Source organism: Melanerpes formicivorus, unplaced genomic scaffold (genome assembly GCF_026170545.1).
Source record: "Melanerpes formicivorus ecotype bairdi unplaced genomic scaffold, bMelFor1.0.p_v2 SCAF_34, whole genome shotgun sequence".
NCBI lineage: Eukaryota > Metazoa > Chordata > Aves > Piciformes > Picidae > Melanerpes > Melanerpes formicivorus.
In genome coordinates, this window is record NW_027142386.1 from 6,069,183 (window position 1) to 6,089,708 (window position 20,526).

The window sequence follows — 20,526 nt, forward strand, 5'->3', positions numbered from 1 at the left end:
GGAGGAAAACAAAGGAGGGTAAAGGGGGGGATGGAAAAAATAGGAAAAGTGAATATGGGAGAAAAGTAAGAGGAAAAAAGGGGGGAAGGAAAAAATAGAAAAGAGGAAAAGAGAATGTGGGGGGAAAGGAAGGAAAAAAGGGGGAAGAGGAAAAATAGGAAAAAAGAAAGGAAAGAGGGAAATGGAATATAGGGAAAAAGAGGAAAAAGGAGGGGAAAGAGGAGAAAAATAGGGGGAAAAGACAAAAGATGAAAAGGGAATATGGGAGGAAAGTAAGAGAAAAAAGGGGAAAAGGAAAAAATGAGGGGGGAAGAAAAGAGGAAAAGGGAATGGGGGGGAAGGAAGAAAAAAGGGGAAAGGAAAAAATAGGGAAAAAAGAAAGAAAAGAGGGAAAGGGAATATGGGGGGAAAGTAAGAAAAAAAGTGGAGGAAGAGGAAGAAAATAGGAAAAGAAAGAAAAGAAGAAAAGGGAATATGGGAGAAAAGTAAGAGGGAAAAAAGGGGAAAGAAGAAAAAATAGGGGGGGGAAGAAAAGAGGAAAAGGGAATATGGGGGAAAAGTAAGAGAAAAAGGGGGAAGGGGAAAGAGGAAAAAAAATGAGCTAAAAAAATGGGGTAAAAGGAAAAAGAAAAGGGAAGATAAAAAGATGAATAGAAAAAGAGAAAAGAAACAGGAAAATAAGAGAGGGACAAGGTAAAAGGAAAAAGGAGGAGGAAGGGAGGAAAGAAGGAAGCAAGGAAGAGTAATTAATTAAAGCATTGACTGAAGGGTCAAATGACTCAGAAGTAAAGAAAGCAGAGCCCTGACCCCCACCCCGGTGCCCACAGCCCCGGACCAGGAGTGAGAAGGACATCTGGGGCTCCCTCTCCCCACTGCCTCAGCTTAGCACAGCTCTGGCACTGGGCTTTGGTGTCCCACGGCTCCATGAGAGCCTTCCCTCAGGGTCTCCTCACACAGGTTACGTTTTAGCAGCTGCTGTTTGCTGCCCTCCTCCCTGGGCAGCGAGACAGAGCTATCTGACTTTGGAAACCCAAACTCTTCCACCTTAAACCCAGCAACATTTCTCTGCCTTCAAAGAGCTGTTGGCAATCCTGTGCCGCTCTGGGAGGAGCAGCAAAGTACCAAGGGCTGGGGAGACGGAGGGATAGAACAACCCCAGAGAACTGTTTGGCTAAGGAGGGAGCAAACACAATCAATAATCCCCAGACAAAGGGACAATGCCATGGAGTGGATTAAACACAAACCCAGCAGGCTTTGGCCAGCTTTCAGCTCTCCTTTCTAATGCAACATGACCTCCAGCAAATTACAGACCTCTTCTGCTTCTAAAGACTCCAAAGGACTTAACAAACCCCAAGCCAGCGGGAGTTGGGAAGTGAACAGCCTCAAGGGTTGCTTCGACCAGCACCGCTTTGCCCGCTGGTTCCACCTGCATTCAATGCCTGGCTAAAAGGCAGCCTCGAGGAGGCACCCCCCAGTTGCTCCAAACAGCCCATTTTCTGTGTTCTAAATATTTTTATTGAGTCCTGAATTAGTCTCTCAGGCTGAGAAAATTGGCCTGGCAGAGCGAGAACAAAGCCAGCCTGGGAGGGGAGGATGCAAATCTGCCTGCTGGAGAGCAGGAGGCAACAGGCAGAAGGTCCGGGGCTGGGTTACAGAAGCCTCCTGGGAGGGGGAAAATGGGCAGAGAGTGGTTTCAAAGCAAAACTAAGAGTTGTGCAGGTGGGGCTACTGCACCTGAAAGCCATTTGTGTCACACTGCTCGGTCTGGCCGTGCAGCAGGCCTCATGGCACCCTCCTAGGTGACTCAGCAGCAGGGACCAACCTCCCCAAGCAAAGCCTGAACTCACCAGGACTGCAATCAGCCCACAGAGCCAGTGGGAGGGCTGGCAGCTGGGGATGTTCAGCCTGGAGAAGACTCCAGGTGGACCTTAGGGCTGCCTTCCAGTACCTGAAGGAATCCTCCAGAAAAGCTGCAGAGGGACATGAGGCTGTCTAGAGACAGGACAAGGGGAAGGGTTTGAAGCTAAGGGAGAGCAGGGTTAGATGAGAGGTGAGGAAGAAGTTCTTCAGTAGGAGGGTGGTGAGGCTCTGGCACAGGCTGCCCAGGGAGGCTGTGGCTGCCTCCTGCCTTGGGGTTCAAGGCCAGGCTGGATGAGGCCTTGAGCAGCAGAGTCTAGTTGAGAGGTGTCCCTGGGCATGGTGGGGAGGTTGGAGCAGATATCTCTGAGGTCCCTTCCAACCTGAGCCATGCTAGGATTTTCCACCCAGAGCCCAGAGCAGAGCTGAGCAATTCTGAGCTCCCTCAGTAGATGGTAGTGCTGCTCTACTCATCCTCTGCTGACTCCACAGACCTTCAGAAAGCCATTTCCAAGCCCAGACATTCAATTGTGAGCTCATGAAATATATGGAAAGGCTTCAGCTTGTGCTCTAATGCCCACCCAGGGAATTCCTTGCTGGGACCTACTCATCTCATGTTATTGGCAATAGTTTCTGGGCCATGCAGGAGCTGGATAAATGGCCTCCATGGCAGATTTACATGCCAGTGGAGAGAAGGTGAATATGTTTAGGATTTATTTTCTTCCTCTGAGGTAAATCTCTGCATCCTGGATGGATGATGGTGTCAGAAATTGTGGGGCAAAGTGTCAGGGGTTTAAGAAAACAAAAATGATGGAAGATGACTCCTGCAGCCCTGCAGGCAGCTGTGTGCTGGGCTGCAGCCAGGGGAGTGTGGGCAGCAGGGCAAGAGAGGGGATTCCGCCCCTTGGCTCTGCTCTGCTGAGACCTCACCTCCAATCCTGCCTCCAGCCCTGGTGTTTCCAGCAGAAGAAGGTCACAGAGCTGTTGGAGTGAGTCCAGAGGAGGCTACAAAGATGATCCAAGGGCTGGAGCAGCTCTGCTGTGAGCACAGGCTGAGGGAGCTGGGGGTGCTCAGCCTGCAGAGGAGAAGACTCCAGGGCCACTTGATGATGCCAGCCTTGCCTCCCAGTGAGGAACCCATTCCATGCCCACCTGCTGCTGCAGTCCCAGGTTGGCACACTCAGTGTGCTCAGACCCAGGCAAGAATTAAAGTGCTCAGAGAGAGATAAGGTTGATGAAAGCCTGCAGAGCAGGTGGCCTCTGCTGCAGATAAACACTCCTGGCTCTCTCCTCCCAGTTTCCCCTCTGCCCACCCCTTCACCCTGCTCTGATGCAGAGGGAGCTGCAGGGCTGAATGAATCTTGTCTGAGGTCCCAATTAAATCTCCTGTGCAGAGGACCACTCCTATCCTCTTCTGATAAGGGCTAATCATAAATCCACTGGGAGCAGCAGCTGCAGCCCACAGCAGCTCCTGTGCCAGCAGCCAGCTCCTCACACCAAGATGAGCGCCAGGGTAAGAGTTTGGTTTGTTCTGCTCCACTCACCAGGTCTGCACTGAGCAGGGGATGGGGTTGATGGCTTGAGATGTCAAGGCTGTGGCAGTCTACCTGGTTTTGTTGTCTCTGCTCCCTCATTCTCCCTTTCTCTTGCCCTTATTTGGTGTTTACAAGTGCTTGGGGGGGCAGTGGGAAGCCAGCCCTGCCTCCCAGCTCTGGTTAGGTGATGGAGGGTTTGGAATGTTTGCTTTTGTTAATTAAAAACCGATAAATATCACTGCCTGGGGTGTGGGGAAGGCAGAGGCTGGTTGGAGGGAGCACCACAGAATGGTTTGGGCTGGGGGGACCTTAAAGATCCTCCAGTCCCACGGCAGGGACACCTCCCCTCAGAGCAGGCTGCTCGAGGCCTCATCCAGCTTGACCTTGAATACCTCTAGGGAAGGGGCATCCAGGACCTCCCTGGGCAACCTGTTCCAGGGTCTCCCTCCCCTCACTATAAAGATTTCAGAGACCTGCTGATGTAAAAGCTCTGAAGGACCCAGCTCCATCCATCTTGCCACTCAGCCTGTGTGGTGCCTCAGAGCTGGGAGGAGGCAGAGGGCTAATGGCTTGCTTGCAAATTGCTGATTGATATTTTTCAGAGGGGACTGAGCACCCAATCTTCTCTCAGCCCCTCTGAAGCCCTGATCTTAATCACCTGTGTGAGGCTTTTAAGTGCTGTTTCTTGCCAGGACATTTCAATTAGGTCAAATGAAAAGACATGCAAGGTAAATGAATTTCCTTTGAGACCTAATTGAGTCTCTGAAGAACAAACATGGAATAAAGGATGTTCAGATTACCACAGATAAACCCCAGGCTTGAGCTGTGCTCTGGGTCTTTGCAAGAAGACTTAAATGATGCCTTGCAGCAGGTACAGGATGTCTCAGGAGAGTGGAAATGGGTTAGAGCCACTCCCCAGCTGCAAACTGAAATGCCAGCTTGATCCAGCCATGACCTTTGAGAGAGCAAAGAGGATGGTCCCAGCTGCCAGGGAACAGCTCCTGCAGGACACAGCACTAAGTGACCTCAGGAGTTGCCTCCTCAAGGGAAAAGTCAAGAGCTCTGTGAGATCCTTATGGGGCCAGGCTGGGAGAGTTGGGGTTGTTCAGCCTGGAGAAGGCTCCAGGGAGACCTCAGAGCAACCTCCCAGTACCTGAAGGGTGCTACAGGAGAGCTGGGGAGGGACTTTTGATGAGGGCTTGTAGGGACAGGAGGAGAGGCAATGGCTTTGAGCTGGAAGAGGGGAGGTTGAGACTGGAGATGAGGAAGGAATTCTTGACAGGGAGGGTGGGGAGACACTGGAACAGGTTGCCCTGGGAGGCTGGGGATGCCTCCTCCCTAGAGGTGTTGAAGGCCAGGCTGGATGAGGCCTTGAGCAAGCTGGGCTGGTGGGAGGTGTCCCTGCCCATGGCAGGGGGTTGGAACTGGAGGAGCTTTGAGGCTCCTTCCAATCCAACCCATTCCATGAACCTATGAATAACCTGAGGTGTTTTCTTCACAGGTTATAGACCATCAGCCCTGAAGAGCAGGAGCCAGCAGGTCCCAGGCTGAGCTCCAGGCTCTCAGCCATGTCCTCAGCTGCTGGAGACAGGCCCTGGGGCTGGCTGGCAGCAGGCAGAGCATCCAGGAGGCTGGTGCTGGTGGTGGTCTTCGTGGCACTGCTGCTGGACAACATGCTGCTGACAGTTGTGGGTATGGTGTGAGGCTCTCCCTGTGCCCTCTGGGTGCTGCCTTGGGGCTCAGCTCCTTGGTTGATCTCTGCTTGATGGCAGCAGGGTCCCTGCATGGGGAGAGCCACGGGGAGGGCAGGGTGCTGGCAGCTTGCAGGACATCAGTATCTGGCCAGCACCATTCAGTTCAGGTGTGTGCTGGGCAAGCAGATGGAGTCAGATCACTAATTCAGCCCTTCCCTGCCTTTTCTTCCAGTGCCCATCGTGCCAACCTTCCTTTACACCACAGAATACAAAGGCACCAACAGCTCTGCTGCCCCAGCCCAGCCCGAGCTGGCTCCTCCAGCCTCACAGGCTCCTCCTTTCTCCTTCCTCTTCTCCTATTTTGACAACACCACAGTGACTGTCTCGGGCTCCACAAGCACTGTGGCCTTGGGGAACAGGACAGAGAGCAGCCCCCCAGCACAGCCCCCCCCCAGCAGCCCCCCAACACCGAGCAGCTGCCTGGAGGGTGAGCAGTTCCTGGCCGAGGAGAATGTCCGTGTGGGGCTGCTGTTTGCCTCCAAGGCCCTGGTGCAGCTGGTGGTCAACCCAGCCGTGGGGCTCCTCACCAACAGGTAGGTCAGACACATCTGGCTGTAGCCCTTGAGGGCCAGGCAGCTCCTTCCTGCTGATGAAATCAGGGAATGGTGAGGCTTGGAGGGCATCATTGAGGCCACCCCCCCTGCCAGGGCAGGGTCGCTCAGGAACACATCCAGGTGGCTTTGGAAGCTCTCCAAAGCAGGAGACTCCACAACCTCTCTGGGCAGCCTGCTCCGGGCAGCCTGCTCCAGGCCTCCAGCAGCCTCACAGTAAAGAAGTTTCTCCCCATGCTGGGGTGGAACTTCCAGCAAGAGCAGCTCTCAGGCTGGAAGGAGGGCTCCTCCCTGAGCCCATCTTTTCCCTCTGCAGGATAGGATACCACATCCCCATGTTCATCGGCTTCACCATCATGTTCCTCTCCACTCTCAGTGAGTATTGCCCTTCTGCCTGCCCTTCATGGGCAGCAGCACAGCTCAAAGTATTTTGTGCTGGGCTCTGCTGCTGCCTCCATACAGGAGGAGAGACAGCAGAGCAACCAGGCTCAGAAACCAGAAACAAGCAAGAAGGAGTGGCCCCCAGCTCCCTCCAGCACCCAAACTGCTGCAAGCTGAGGTTGCCTTTACCCTCTGCAGGGTCTAGATGCTCAGGCCACAGTCCTGCCTGATGTCATCTCTCTCCTTCCTCTGCAGTGTTTGCCTTCTCAGGCACCTACACCCTGCTCTTCATCGCCAGAGCCCTCCAAGGCATCGGCTCCTCCTTCTCATCAGTTGCAGGTAAATGCTTCAGCTACAGAACCACAGCTCAGACTGCAGTGGCTTGGAAGGAACCCCCAAAGGGCATCTTCTCCAGCCCCCCTGCAGTCAGCAGGGACACCTGCAACTAGAGCAGGCTGCCCAGAGCCACACTGAGTCTCATCTTGAACGTCTCCAGGGACAGGGCCTCAACCACCTCCCTGGGCAGCCTGTCCCAGTGCCTCCCCACCCTCACTGTGCAGAGCTTCCTCCTGCTGTCCAGCCTAAATCTGCCCTGCTCCAGTTTCAAACCATTGTCCCTCCTCATATCCCCACAGGCCCTTCTGAACAGTCCCTCCCCAGCCTTCCTGTAGGGCCCTTCAGTGCACCCTAGTCCCTGTGTTGGCTGCCCTGATGCTTAGCCACTATCCCAGTAATGATCAGCAGCACAAACACACTGAGAGCCTTCCTCAGCTTCAAACTCCTCCTCCTCCTCACTGCTCCTGCCCAGCTGGTGCAGGCAGAACCTGCTGGCAAGCAGAGAAATCCCCTCCTAAGCCATAGGATGCTTCCAGAGAGCAGCCTGGTAGAATACAGAATGAACCAGGTTGTTAAAGCCCTTTGAGATCATCCAGCAGCACCATCTACTCAACAAACCATGGCACCAGGGGCCTCAGCCAGGCTCTTCCTGAACACCTCCAGGGATGGGGACTCCACCACCTCCCTGGGCAGCACATCCCAATGCCCAATCTCTCTTGCTGGGAAGAACTAACATCCAGCCTGAACCTCCCCATGAGCAGCTTGAGACTGTGTCCCCTTGTCCTGGCAGCAGCCAGGCTCAGGTGGCCTCTGCTTTCCCTCTGCTGCCAGGCCTGGGCATGCTGGCCAGCGCCTACACCGACGACTTCGAGAGGGGCAGCGCCATGGGCATCGCCCTGGGAGGCCTGGCCTTGGGTGTGCTGAGTAAGGAAAGCAGCAGTGACAGCAGCAGCAGCTCCAGAGCTCTGCTGCCCACCACCTGCCTGGCTGTGCCCCTGCCCTGGGGGCACCCCATGGGCATGGCCTCCTTCCCCTCCTTCCCCTCCTTCCCCTCCTTCCCCTCCTTCCCCTCCTTCCCCTCCTTCCCCTCCTTCCCCTCCTTCCCCTCCTTCCCCTCCTTCCCCTCCTTCCCCTCCTTCCCCTCCTTCCCCTCCTTCCCCTCCTTCCCCTCCTTCCCCTCCTTCCCCTCCTTCCCCTCCTTCCCCTCCTTCCCCTCCTTCCCCTCCTTCCCCTCCTTCCCCTCCTTCCCCTCCTTCCCCTCCTTCCCCTCCTTCCCCTCCTTCCCCTCCTTCCCCTCCTTCCCCTCCTTCCCCTCCTTCCCCTCCTTCCCCTCCTTCCCCTCCTTCCCCTCCTTCCCCTCCTTCCCCTCCTTCCCCTCCTTCCCCTCCTTCCCCTCCTTCCCCTCCTTCCCCTCCTTCCCCTCCTTCCCCTCCTTCCCCTCCTTCCCCTCCTTCCCCTCCTTCCCCTCCTTCCCCTCCTTCCCCTCCTTCCCCTCCTTCCCCTCCTTCCCCTCCTTCCCCTCCTTCCCCTCCTTCCCCTCCTTCCCCTCCTTCCCCTCCTTCCCCTCCTTCCCCTCCTTCCCCTCCTTCCCCTCCTTCCCCTCCTTCCCCTCCTTCCCCTCCTTCCCCTCCTTCCCCTCCTTCCCCTCCTTCCCCTCCTTCCCCTCCTTCCCCTCCACCAAGCAGCTGGTGGGGGTTCAGAGCCCCCCAGGCTGGCAGGAGGGAGTGCTGGGGGCAGTGGCACTGCCAGTCTCTGGCACACTTTTCCCTTGCAGTTGGGGCCCCTTTTGGAAGTGTGATGTACGAGTTCGTGGGCAAATCATCTCCCTTCCTGGTCCTGGCATTCCTTGCCCTCTTGGATGGAGGTAAGAGGCCAAAGGGTTGAATCCTTCCTTCAGCAGGCCAGGCAGGAATGAAGACTTTGCCCTCACCCAGGGTGATCCTCCTCCTTTCCCTGGGAGAGCCCTCAGAGTGGCACAGCAGAGTTCCAGGCAGCAGCAAAGTGTTGGGTTGTTTTTAGTGGGAAGTATTAAGCTAATTAAATTATAGCCACAGCTTCCATCTTTGCCTAGCTGCAGTGCAAGACATCTGTAATGAAGCATGGAAGAGCTTGGGGGAGCTGAAACATGGGCCCCAGCCCCAGCAGACTTCCTCTCTTCCTTTCATCCTATTCTTTTTTTTTCCCCCACATCCAATTCCTGTCATGCTCTGGCTGTGGCTCCCCAGCAGGCAGCCTGATGGAGAGCATTTGCATGGCTGACTGCTTCCTGGCTTGACAAAACACTTCCAGCACATGAAACTCCAGGGAGTTTGGCTGCTCACTCCCACGGGAGCAGGGCTGGCAGCCACCTCTCCCCCAGCTCACTGGAGCAATGTCCCCAAACACAGACAGAATCACAGAATCAATAAGGTTGGAAAAGACCTCAGAGATCATCAAGTCCAACCTATCACCCAACACCTCCTGACTAAACCGTGGCTTCAAGTGCCACATCCAATCCCTTATCGAACACCTCAAGATACTGCATCCCTGGGGGGGCTCTCTGCCTACCAGAGGGGTCAGGCTGAAGGAAAAGCCAGAGGGAAATGTGGATTGGAAGGATGCTGTCTCCAGCAATGAGCTAAAAAGGCAGTGCTTCCTTCCCAGCTTTGCAGCTCTGCATACTGCAGCCCTCCAAGATCTGCCCCGAGGTGAGTACAGACCCCCGGGCACACCTGAGCCGGTGCCCAGGGCCATCACCAAGGTGGCTTCCCCAGGCTGCAGAGCTGTGCCAGCTCCAAGCTGAGGATGGGGGTGATGCAGACACAGCTCTCAGCCAGCCCCAACCCCTCTGGCATCCCACAGAGCTCCAAGGGCACACCAGTGTCCACCCTGCTGCGAGACCCCTACATCCTGATCGCTGCAGGTAAGGCAGGGCGCTGGCAGGCAGCGCGCTCCCCGCCGGGCACTTCCCTCTCCTCATCAGAGACTCCCTCACTGCCTGCTTGGAAACAGCCAAAAGCCAAGTGGCTAAACCACAGCCTTTCTGCCTTTTCTCCCCACCAGGAGCCCTCTGCTTCTCCAACATGGGGGTGGCCATGCTGGAGCCCACCTTGCCCATCTGGATGATGCAAACGATGTGCTCCCCTAAATGGCAGCTGGGTGAGTGCTGGGCTTTGTGGCCTCCCTCAGCAGCTGCTGGGTGTAGTTCAGCTGGGACTGGGCCCTGCTTTGGCACTGGGAGGTGGACTGCAAATGCTCAGAGGCCTGGCAGCCCTGCCCTGTGAGGGAAGGCTGAGAGAGTTGTGTTTGTGCAGCCTGGAGAAAAGACGGCTCAGAGGAGACCTTACTGGCATGGAGCAGGACATAAAGGGAGGCTGCCAGGAGGATGGAGGCTTCCTTCTTACAAGGAGGCCAAGACAAGGGGTGATGGGGACAAGTTCCTGCTGGGGAGATTCCCCCTGGGCTCCAGCAGAAGATATTTCTCCATGAGCACAGTCAGCCACTGGAATCATCTCCCAAGGGAAGCAGTGGATGGCCCTGCACTGGGCAGCTTAGCTTGCCAGGGTGCTAGGCCAGCTCACTGCAACTCCACTACCACTTGGGAAGCCTGGAGCAGGCAACCCTTGGGGTCCCTTCCAGCCTGGGGTTTATGTCACTCTAAAAAAGGAAAAAGGAAAAGAGATGTCCTCAGGCAGCCAGAGAGATCCCAGGCTGCTCCCCTTTCACAGCTGGAGATGTCCTCTGTGCTGGCTGCTCAATGTGTTGGCCTCCATTACTGGAGGCTTTGCAGCCTTCCCCCCCCCAGCAGTGGGGGTGGAGGGAAGGCTGCTTCTGCACAGGGAGCCTGCTGGATGCTGTCCTCTGCAGGGCAGCAATGGTGGCAGCCAGATGGGTGCTGCAGAGGCAGCTGTGAGCAGCACAGAGGGTCCCAGGCAGGACAGGATGCTACGTGCTCATTAGCAGCTGCCTGGGAAATGGGAGCTGCAGATAACAGCAGCCTGTGTTTGCTGCACAAATAAAAACCCAGAGCTCATCAAATCCAACTGGCTGAGAAACCACCCCAGGGGGTGCCCCAGGTGACACTCAGAGCCCAAATTGAATTGCAGCCTGGGAGCAGGAGGCTCTAGAGAGCTCCTAATTGAGTTACCCCCTGGTCAGGCAGCAGCTTCCTTCCTGATAAGAGCTCATGAGCAGGGCTCTGAGAGAGGATGGAGGAGGGCAGAGCAGCATCCCAAAGGCTTGTGATGGTGGGGAGAAGGCACAGTGTAGCTGCCTGGAAAGGACAAGTGTCACAGGCTGAGGAAAGCACTCAGGGCTGCCCCTGGCACCACTGAACTCAAGGGGAACCTTTGAGGTGACCCAGGGGGCAGCAGACATCCAAGGAAACCCCAGATGTAGTCCCTAGATTTTTCAGGTACAGATCACAGCTTGGATCAGGCTGGAAGGGAGCCTCAAAGCTCATCTTGTCCAACCCCCCTGCACTCAGCAGGGACACCACCAACTAGAGCAGGCTGCCCAGGGCCACAGTAAGCCTGATCTTGGATGTCTCCACGGATGTGGCTTCAGATTTGAGAGCAGTTTGGATTCACCACCCAGCTCAGCTGCAAAGCCACCCAGCTCACAAGCTGTGATCACCCCAAGGCCCTTCTCTACTGGCTTGAGCTTGCCCACCCCCAGAATTCTGCAACAAATCCAAAGGAAAGCTTGGACTAAAGCTGGAGGATTAACCATGCTGTGTAGCTGTGAAAGAGAGGAAAGAAAACCAACCATAAATCAGTGTTCCAATAAGGAAGCTGCCCCAGTGCCATGCAGCTATCAGTTGTGCTCACATCAAACAAAGAGGATATTAAAAACAAACAGCTGGGAGAACAGCAAACACTCCAAGTATTGAACCTGGGCTACAGGCTGAGCCCCAGGCTTGCCCCTGGCACACTGAGTTCATTCCTCTTTGTTTAGAATCACACAATGTTAGGGGTTGGAAGCCACCTCTGGAGATCATCCAGTCCAATCCCCCTGCCAGGGCAGGGCACCCAGGAACACATCCAGGTGGGGCTTGGAAGTCTCCACACCAGGAGACTCCACAACCTCTGTGGGCAGCCTGCTCCAGGCCTCCAGCACCCTCACACCAAAGCAGCTTTGCCTTGTGTTGAGGTGGAACTTCCTGGGGTCCAGTTTGTGTCCAGTGCCTCTCATCCTGTCACAGGTCCCCACAGCAAAGGGCCTGGCCCCTTCTTCCTGAGCCCTACCCCTCACTTATAGACATTAGTAAGATCCCCTCTCAGCCTTCTCCAGGCTAAGCAGCCCCAGGTCTCAGCCTTTCCTCATCACACAGATGTTCCCCTTGAGTTCAGTGGTGCCAGGGGCAGCCCTGAGTGCTTTCCTCATCACACAGATGTTCCAGTCCCTTCAGCATCCTTTTAGCCTCCACTGGACTCTCTCCAGCAGTTCCCTGTCCCTCTTGAACTGGGGAGCCAAAAACTGGACCAAATCCTTCTGCTGTAGCCTCAGCAGGACAGTGCAGAGGGGCAGGAGAACCTCTCTTGACCTGCTGGCCACATTCCACTCACCCCAGGGCACACTGCTGCCCCATGGACAACTTACTGTTCACCAGCACTCCAAGATCCTTCTCCATAGAGCTGGAACTCTTTTCCTCTCTCTCTCAGGGATGGCCTTCCTCCCTGCCAGCATCTCCTACCTCATTGGCACCAACCTCTTTGGGATCCTGGCTAACAAGATGGGTCGGTAAGTGGGGTTCCAGCTCACCCCAGTCCTGTGCTTTCAGCTGCTGGTGCTGTGCACCCTGAGAACCTCTGCTAACTGCAGCCCCCCTTGCAGGTGGCTGTGCTCCCTCATTGGCATGGCTGTGGTGGGGATCAGCCTCCTCTGTGTGAGTAGCACCAGACCACATCTCCAACAGCCTGAGCATGAAGGGCTCTGCTCTGCTTTGGGGGGCAGGGGGGGTGTTGAAGGGTTTCTTGCTGCTGCTTCTTCCTGCACCAGCAGGGAGAAACGGGGTTTGTTCCCTGGGATGGGTCTCACTTGCAGCAGCAAGGCTGAAGCCCAGAGGCATTTGGCTGCCTCCAAAAGCCAGCAGCAAGGGTGGGCAAGGGGTGTGGGGCAGGAGGAGACACTGAAGCCATGAGCATAGAATCAGAGAATTGCTTAAGATGGAAGACCTTTAAGATTAAAGTCCAGCCATTAATGCAGCACTGCCAGGTCACCACATGTCCCTCAGCACCACATCTACACAACTGTTAAACCTCTCCAGGGATGGTGACTCCACCACCTCCCTGGGCAGCCTGGGCCAGGCCTTGACAACCCTTTCAGGAAACATTTTTCTCCAAACACCCAAACTAAACCTCCTCTGGCACAACCTGAGGCCCTTTCCTCTTGTCTCACTTGTTACTTAGGAGAGGAGACCAACCCCCACCTGCCTACAGCCTCATCTCAGGGAGTTTTAGAGAGCAAGGTGGTCAGAGAATCACAGAATGGGTTGGGTTGGAAGGGACCTTTCTGCAGGAGAATCAGCAGGGCAGTGTGGGTGGCAGCAGTGGGATGGAGTTATGGGCTGGCAGTGGGTGCTCAGTGGGGTGCAGCTGTGCACAGATCTGTGTTACACCTCCACACCTCACACAGCTCCTCTGACCTCATCCATGCACTCCCAATCTCTCCTCTCCAAGGTGCCTCTGGCCAAAACCATTTCTGGGCTGATCGGTCCCAACGCCGGGCTTGGCTTTGCCATAGGTAAGCTGCCAGGGGCCAGGCTGAGCACCACAGCTCAAAGGCAGCTCTCACCACTGCCCTTGGAGCTGGTGACTGACCAGGGGCTTCTTGCTTTGGGCAGGGATGGTGGACTCCTCGATGATGCCTATCATGGGGTACCTGGTGGACCTTCGCCACACCTCTGTCTATGGCAACGTCTATGCCATAGCTGATGTTGCCTTCTGCATGGGCTTTGCCATAGGTATGGCACTGCCAGCCCTCTGCATGGCACTGCCAGCCCTCTGCATGGGCTTTGCCATAGGCATGGCACTGCCAGCCCTCTGCATGGCACTGCCAGCCCTCTGCATGGCACTGCCCTCTGCATGGCACTGCCAGCCCTCTGCATGGCACTGCCTGCCTTCTGCATGGGCTTTGCCATAGGTATGGCACTGCCAGCCCTCTGCATGGCACTGCCAGCCCTCTGCATGGGCTTTGCCATAGGTATGGCACTGCCAGCCCTCTGCATGGCACTGCCAGCCCTCTGCATGGCACTGCCTGCCCTCTGCATGGCACTGCCAGCCTTCTGCATGGGCTTTGCCATAGGTATGGCACTGCCTGCCCTCTGCATGGCACTGCCTGCCTTCTGCATGGGCTTTGCCATAGGTATGGCACTGCCTGCCCTCTGCATGGCACTGCCCTCTGCATGGCACTGCCTGCCCTCTGCATGGGCTTTGCCATAGGTATGGCACTGCCTTCTGCATGGGCTTTGCCATAGGTATGGGACTACCTCCTGCATTGTATGGAGCTTCTCCATAGGCATGGGATTGCCTTCTGCATGGCCTTTGCCACAGGTATGGAGGAGCTCCTGCCTGTGGCATGATGTCCTCAGTGTGTGTCTCACCCCTGCCTGTGGCATGATGTCCTCAGTGTGTGTCTCCCCCCTGCCTGTGGCATGATGTCCTCAGTGTGTGTCTCACTCACTCTGTCACTCCCTCTCCTCCACCCAGCAGCCACTGCAAGTGACCAGCACTGTGCCTGCAGCCCAGAACCCCTCCAAAGTGGAAAAGCAGCTTTTTCTCTCTGTCACCTGAGCCTTTCTGAATCTTCCACCTGCAGGCCCCTCCACAGGTGGTGCAGTTGTCCGAGCTGTTGGCTTCCCCTGGCTGATGGTCAGCATTGGAGTCATCAACATTGCTTATGCTCCTCTCTGCTGGTACCTGCGCAGCCCTCCTGCTAAGGAGGAGAAGATTGTGAGTGGAAGTCCTTTATTCCCTGGGGGGTTGACAATCCAAGCATCTCAAAACAGATGTGCCAGGGATTATCTCTTCCAAAAAGGGACAGAAAATTCAGACAGTAAAAGCAGGAAGGCTTAGGGCTATCACCCTTCCCTTACCTCCCAGCTGCTATTCCCCGGGCAGAAGTTGTTGGCTTTCTCTGGAAGCAGTAATCCTCTCATTAACTATGCAAATTGATCACCATCTCTATTCTAAAGCAAGGTTTCTCCTCTCCTGTCCCCAGGCAATCTTAAGCCAGGAGTGCCCCATGCAAACCAAAAGCTACACCACCCAGAAGGCCCTGCGTGAGCTCCCTCTCGCCGCCGGCAGTGCTGTGGAGGCAGAGAGGGTGGAGTAGCCCAGGCAAGGGTGAGTGCCCCCCCTGGAAGCCAGGGCATGCTTACAGAGCATGCATTAGCACCCCAAGAACATCCCAGCCTCTCCCAGGGCTTGCAGACATGGGATGCACACAGGCTCCATGCAAGCCACAGCAGGCAGTAAGAGGCCCAGGAGCTGGAGGCTCTCTCCATTCAGCTAAGCCTCTCCTTCACTGCATGGCTCACAGGCAAGTTACCCAAACCCACTGCATCTGAACAGTTACAAAGGTGAGGAGAACCACATCACAGAATGGCCCAGGTTGGAAGGAACCTCAGAGATCATCTCTTCCACTCTCCTCACCATGGGCAAGGACACCTCTCCACTAGACTCAGCTGCTCAAGGCCTCATCCAGCCTGGCCTTGACTGCCCCCTGGGAGGAGGCATCCACAACCTCCCTGGGGAGCCTCACCACCCTCATGCTGTTCCTCACCTTTCATCTAACCCTGCTCTGCCTCAGCTTCAAGCCATTCCCCCTTGCCCTGTCTCTAGACACCCTCAGGAAAAGTCTCTCTGCAGCCTTCTTGGAGGATCCCTTCAGCTATTGGCAGGCAGCTCTAAGGTCCTGCCGGGGTCTGCTCTTCTCCAGGCTGCACACCCCAGCTCCCTCAGCCTGTCCCCACAGCAGAGCTGCTCCAGCTCTTGGATCATCTTTGTGGCCTCCTCTGGGCTCAACCTGTCTTGGGCACAGCCTCACCATGCAGCAGGGGCCACCATCCACACCTCTCCCAGCTGAATCCATTTGTTAACGCAGTTAAAGCTCTCGAAAGGGAAGCACTGGAGACAAACTCAGCAGCATCAGCTTTGGGAGGTTTCCTTCTGCAGAGCTCTGCTATCATCCCCAGCATGAAAGCTTCCTGCAGCAGCAGGGCTTCATCCCTCTGTGTCACTGCCAGGCCATCAATAAAGGTGTCAGCGTGCTGCTGGTGTGCTCCATGCTCCTCAGAGGACAGCTAACAACAAACTCCGGCTGCTGGCTGGGGGAAGCTTTATCTGTTGTGCTATTTATGGGCTACTTAGGGCTGCTTCTGTGTCCCTGCCACCAGCCATTAAATCAAACACTGGGAGAACTCTAAGAAATCGAGGTAGAAATGAGGCTGAAAGCAGGTTTAGAGTCCCACACACAGACTCAGCCACCAGAGGTCAGGAGCTTCCTCTCAGGGAAGCCCTGCCGAGGCCATAGCTGGAGTACTAGGTCCGGGTCTGGGCTCTCCAGTTCAAGGCCAGGGACTTGCTGAAGGAGGTACAGAAAAGGGCTACAAAGATGTTGAGGGGGACTGGAACATGAGGAAAGGCTGAGAGAACTGGGGCTTTTCAGCCTGGAGAAGACTGAGGGGGGCACATCTGAAACTCTTCAAGGGTGGGTGGCAGGAGGATGGCGCCAGGCTCTGTGCAGTGCTGCTTAGTGACAGGACAAGGGTCCTGCCTGACCAACCTGATCTCCTTCTACGATCAGGTGACTGCCTGGTGGATGTGGGGCACGCTGTGGATGTGGTCTACCTGGACCTCAGCAAGGCCTTTGACACCGTCCCCCATAGCAAACTCCTGGCCAAGCTGTCAGCTCGTGGCTTGGACAGCAGCACTCTGAGCTGGGTTAGGAACTGGCTGGAGGCTGAGCCCAGAGAGTGGTGGTGAATGGTGCCACAGCCAGCTGGCAGCCAGGCACCAGTGGTGTGCCCCAAGGATCAGTGCTGGGCCCTGTGCTCTTTAACATCTTCATTGATGATCTGGATGAGGGCATTGAGTCCATCAGCAGTAAATTTGCTGACGACACCAAGCTGGGGGCAGGAGTTGATCTGCTGGAGGGTAGAGAGGCTCTGCTGAGGGACCTGGACAGGCTGGGCAGATGGGCAGAGGCCAAGGGCAGGAGATTGAACACATCCAAGTGCCAGGTTCTGCACATTGGCCACAGCAACCCCAGGCAGTGCTACAGGCTGGGGTCAGAGTGGCTGAGAGAGGCCAGGCAGAGAGGGACCTGGGGGTACTGGTCGATGGTAGGCTGAACATGAGCCTGCAGTGTGCCCAGGCAGCCAAGAGGGCCAATGGCATCCTGGCCTGCATCAGGAACAGTGTGGCCAGCAGGAGCAGGGAGGTCATTCTGCCCCTGTACACTGCACTGCTTAGGCCACACCTCGAGTCCTGTGTCCAGTTCTGGGCCCCTCAGTTTAGGAAGGAGGTTGACTTGCTGGAACGAGTCCAGACAAGAGCAACAAAGTTGGTGAGGGGTTTGGAACACAGCCCTGTGAGGAGAGGCTGAGGGAGCTGGAGCTGCTTAGCCTGGAGGAGACTCAGGGGTGACCTTATTGCTCTCTACAACTACCTGAAGGGAGGTTGTAGACAGGCAGATGTTGGTCTCTTCTCCCAGGCAGCCAGTACCAGAACAAGAGGACACAGTCTCAAGCTGTGCCAGGGGAGGTTCAGGTTGGATATTAGGAAGAAGTTCTATAAAGAAAGAGTGATTGCCCATTGGAATGGGCTGCCCAGGGAGGTGGTGGAGTCACCATCATGGGAATGTGTTCAGGAGGAGACTTGATGGGGTACTTGGTGCCATGGGTTAGCTGTTTGGGTGGGTTGGATTGGTTGATGGGTTGGACACGATGATCTTGAAGGTCTCTTCCAACCTGGTTTGGTTTATTCTAAATAAAGGTTTATTCTAAATAAAGGCATTGTTGAAGTAAGGGGCAAGGGGCACAGGCCTGAACATAATGATGAGGAGGAACCTCTTTAAGGGCAATGAAGGCCTGGTGCAGGCTGCCCAGAGAGGTGGTGGAGTCTCCATCTCTGGAGTCATTCCAAGCTGACCTGGACGTGCTCCTGTGTAACCCACTCTAGGTGACCCTGCCTTGGCTGGGGGTTTGGAGTGGATGATCTCCAGAGGTCCCTTCCAACCACACCACCCTGTGAGCCTCTGGTCACTTGTGGTTGTAAGAGACTAAGGCAGGGTTTTAAACCCTGCCCCTGGGCTGAACTGGGGTAATCAGCTGTGCTTGTGATCCTAACCCCTCGGGAGCAGAGGCACACTCCATGCATTTTAAGAGCCCTTTGGCGATTTCCTGGCCCCAGGTTTAGACCAGAGAGCAGCTGCACTGGTAACAAGAATTGCTGAGCAGCATGGGCTGTAAAACTTACAGCCAAGAGAGAGTGAAGTCATAGAATAGAATAAACCAGGTTGGAAGAGACCTTCAAGATCATCGTGTCCAACCCATCAACCAATCCAACACCACCTAAACAACTAACCCATGGCACCAAGCATCCCATCAAGTCTCCTCCTGAACACCTCCAGTGATGGTGACTCCACCACCTCCCCAGGCAGCACATCCCAATGGGCAATCACTCTCTCTGTGTAGAACTTCTTCCTAACCTCCAGCCTAAGAAAGAAAGAGGTACCAAATACATTGTGGAGACATCAGAGAAATTCCTCTGCTCTCATTTTTCAATTCTTTTGGCAGAGAAGCCAAACTCAGGAGGTTCAATAAGACCAAGGGCAGGGTCCTGCATCTGGGTCGAGGCAATCCCAGGCACAAATCCAGGCTGGGCAGGGACTGGCTGGAAAGCAGCCCTGAGGAGAGAGACTTGGGGGTGCTGGGGGAGGAGAAGCTCACCAGGAGCTCTCAGTGTGCACTTGCAGCCCAGAAAGCCAATCAGATCCTGGGCTGCATCAGGAGAAGTGTGGCCAGCAGGGCAAGGGAGGTGATCCTCCCCCTCTGCTCAGCTCTGGGGAGACCCCACCTGGAGTACTGCCTCCAGTTCTGGAGCCCCTATTACAAGAGCGATGTGGAGGTGCTGGAAGGTGTCCAGAGAAGGGCCAGGAGGATGATCAGAGGGCTGGAGCACCTCTCCTGTGAGGACAGACTGAAGGAGTTGGGGCTGTTCAGTCTGCAGAAGAGAAGGCTCCGAGGTGACCTCATTGTGGCCTTCCAGTATCTGAAGGGGGCTACAGGAAGGCTGGGGAGGGACTGCTCAGGATCTCAGGGAGTGATAGGACTAGGGGGAATGGAATGAAGCTGGAGGTGGGGAGATTCAGGCTGGAGGGGAGGAGGAGGTTCTTCCCCATGAGAGTGGTGAAACCCTGGGATGGGTTGTCCAGGGAAGTGGTTGGGGCCCTGTCCCTGGAGGTGTTTAAGGCCAGGCTGGATGAGGCTGTGGCCAGGCTGATCTAGTGTGGGGTGTCCCTGCCCATGGCAGGGGGGTTGGAACTGGATGATCCTTGTGGTCCCTTCCAACCCTGACTGATACTATGACACTTTACCCTTTTCTCTGGCTCCTCTGCCGGCAGCTTCTCGAACCAACTCCTTTCTGCCTCCAGCGAGCAGCTGGGGAAGGCACAGCCCTTGCCCTTGCCAGACAGCAGAGATGATTCACTGCTCTGCAGCCCCCAGCAGCACAATGCAGATGCTTTTTCCAGCGGGCAAACAGGAGGCCAACAACAATCCATCAGGATTTGGGACCATATGACTCATCACCAACGACTCTTGTCAGGCAGTGCCCCAGCCGGGCCAAGCCCCCTGCCCCCCTTGCTCTGCACCACATGAGCTGCAACGATTATTTCTGAGGCTCGACTGGAAGTGACTAATGCTGAGCCTGCTCTCCCAAAGTGCTTATTTTTATCCTCCACCTGTTTCCCTGCTTTGCCAAGAATAAAAGGGGGGGAAAAGAAAAACCCCACAAAACAACAACAACAAAGGCTGTTTGCTTTGTGTGATGGAAGGAAGAAGAGTGAGCCTTTCTGTTTGGGGGGGATCTTATTCACACCTCCACAGCACAGCTCCCAGATCAATATTAATGGTAGCCCTGCCTGCATGCTGGTTGCTCTGGAAACTCACCTCCTGGCAGCACAGAATGGTTTTGGTTGGAAGAGCCTTTGCACAACAGCCAGTCCATCCATTCCCTAACCCTACTACAACCATCAGCACCACAGCTCTGCAACTCCTCCAGGGATGGGGAGTCCACCACCTCCCTGAGCAGCCTGTGCCAGGCTCTTAGGACCTTTTCAGCAAAGAAGTTTCTTTTAATGTCTGACCTAAACCTCCCCAGGGGCAACCCGAGGTCATTTGCTCTCATCCTATCACTTGTTACTAGGCAGAAAAGACCAACCCCTACCTGACTTCAACCTCCTTTCAGTGGTGGGTGAGGTGCCTGGGGAGAGCTGGCTGGTGAGGAATCCACCTTGCTGGGGCCAGAGACTCCTCTGTCTTCATGATGCAAGCCCAGAGAGGGGCATTAAAGCTGGAGAAGTCTTGTGAGGAACAGCTGAGGGAACTGGGGCTGTCCAGTCTGCAGAAAAGGAGGCTGAAGGGAGACCTCATTGCTCTCTACAACTCTCTGAAAGGAGGCTGGAGCCAGGTGAGGGTTGGTCTCTTCTCTCACGGGACAAGTGATAGGACAAAGGAAACAGCCTTAAGTTGCCCCAGGGCAGGTTCAGGTTAGCCACGAGGAACAATTCCTTTCCCTTGAGGGCTGTCAAGGTCTGGCCCAGGCTGCCCAAGGCAGTGGTGGAGTCTCTGGAGGGGTTTCAAAGCAGTAGAGATGTGGTGCTGCGGGCCCTGGCTTGGTGGCGCCCTGGCTAACGGCTGGCATCCCTGATCTCAGAGGTCTCTTCCAACCCAACCCATCTACGGCTCTGAGCCTTCACGGCTCGCACTGTGGGTGAGGCCAGCCGGGCCTGCGATTCATGGCCCAGCGCTCAGAACCAGAACAAAGCAAACCGCTGGGAGTGGCGCTGGAACGGGATGATCAGTTCCAGCCAGTAAAGGGAGAGCCAGTAAAGGCCTCTCTGCGAGGG

The 20,526-nt window shown here is 55.6% G+C and overlaps 1 protein-coding gene across 1 annotated transcript; it reads left to right on the forward strand.

Annotated features, from left to right (window-relative positions):
• Positions 1–3,280: 3,280 nt before the first annotated feature.
• SLC18A1 (solute carrier family 18 member A1) lies at positions 3,281–16,112 on the forward strand. The gene is made up of 17 exons (XM_068156692.1): positions 3,281–3,370; positions 4,894–5,084; positions 5,319–5,679; positions 6,014–6,072; positions 6,334–6,417; positions 7,246–7,338; positions 8,189–8,278; positions 9,058–9,101; positions 9,256–9,316; positions 9,457–9,552; positions 12,057–12,135; positions 12,229–12,280; positions 13,074–13,137; positions 13,238–13,357; positions 14,212–14,345; positions 14,614–14,738; positions 14,935–16,112. Exons 2-16 carry the CDS (start codon positions 4,961–4,963, stop codon positions 14,725–14,727), a joined length of 1,575 nt encoding a protein of 524 aa, XP_068012793.1. The 5' UTR covers positions 3,281–3,370; positions 4,894–4,960; the 3' UTR covers positions 14,728–14,738; positions 14,935–16,112.
• Positions 16,113–20,526: the final 4,414 nt, after the last annotated feature.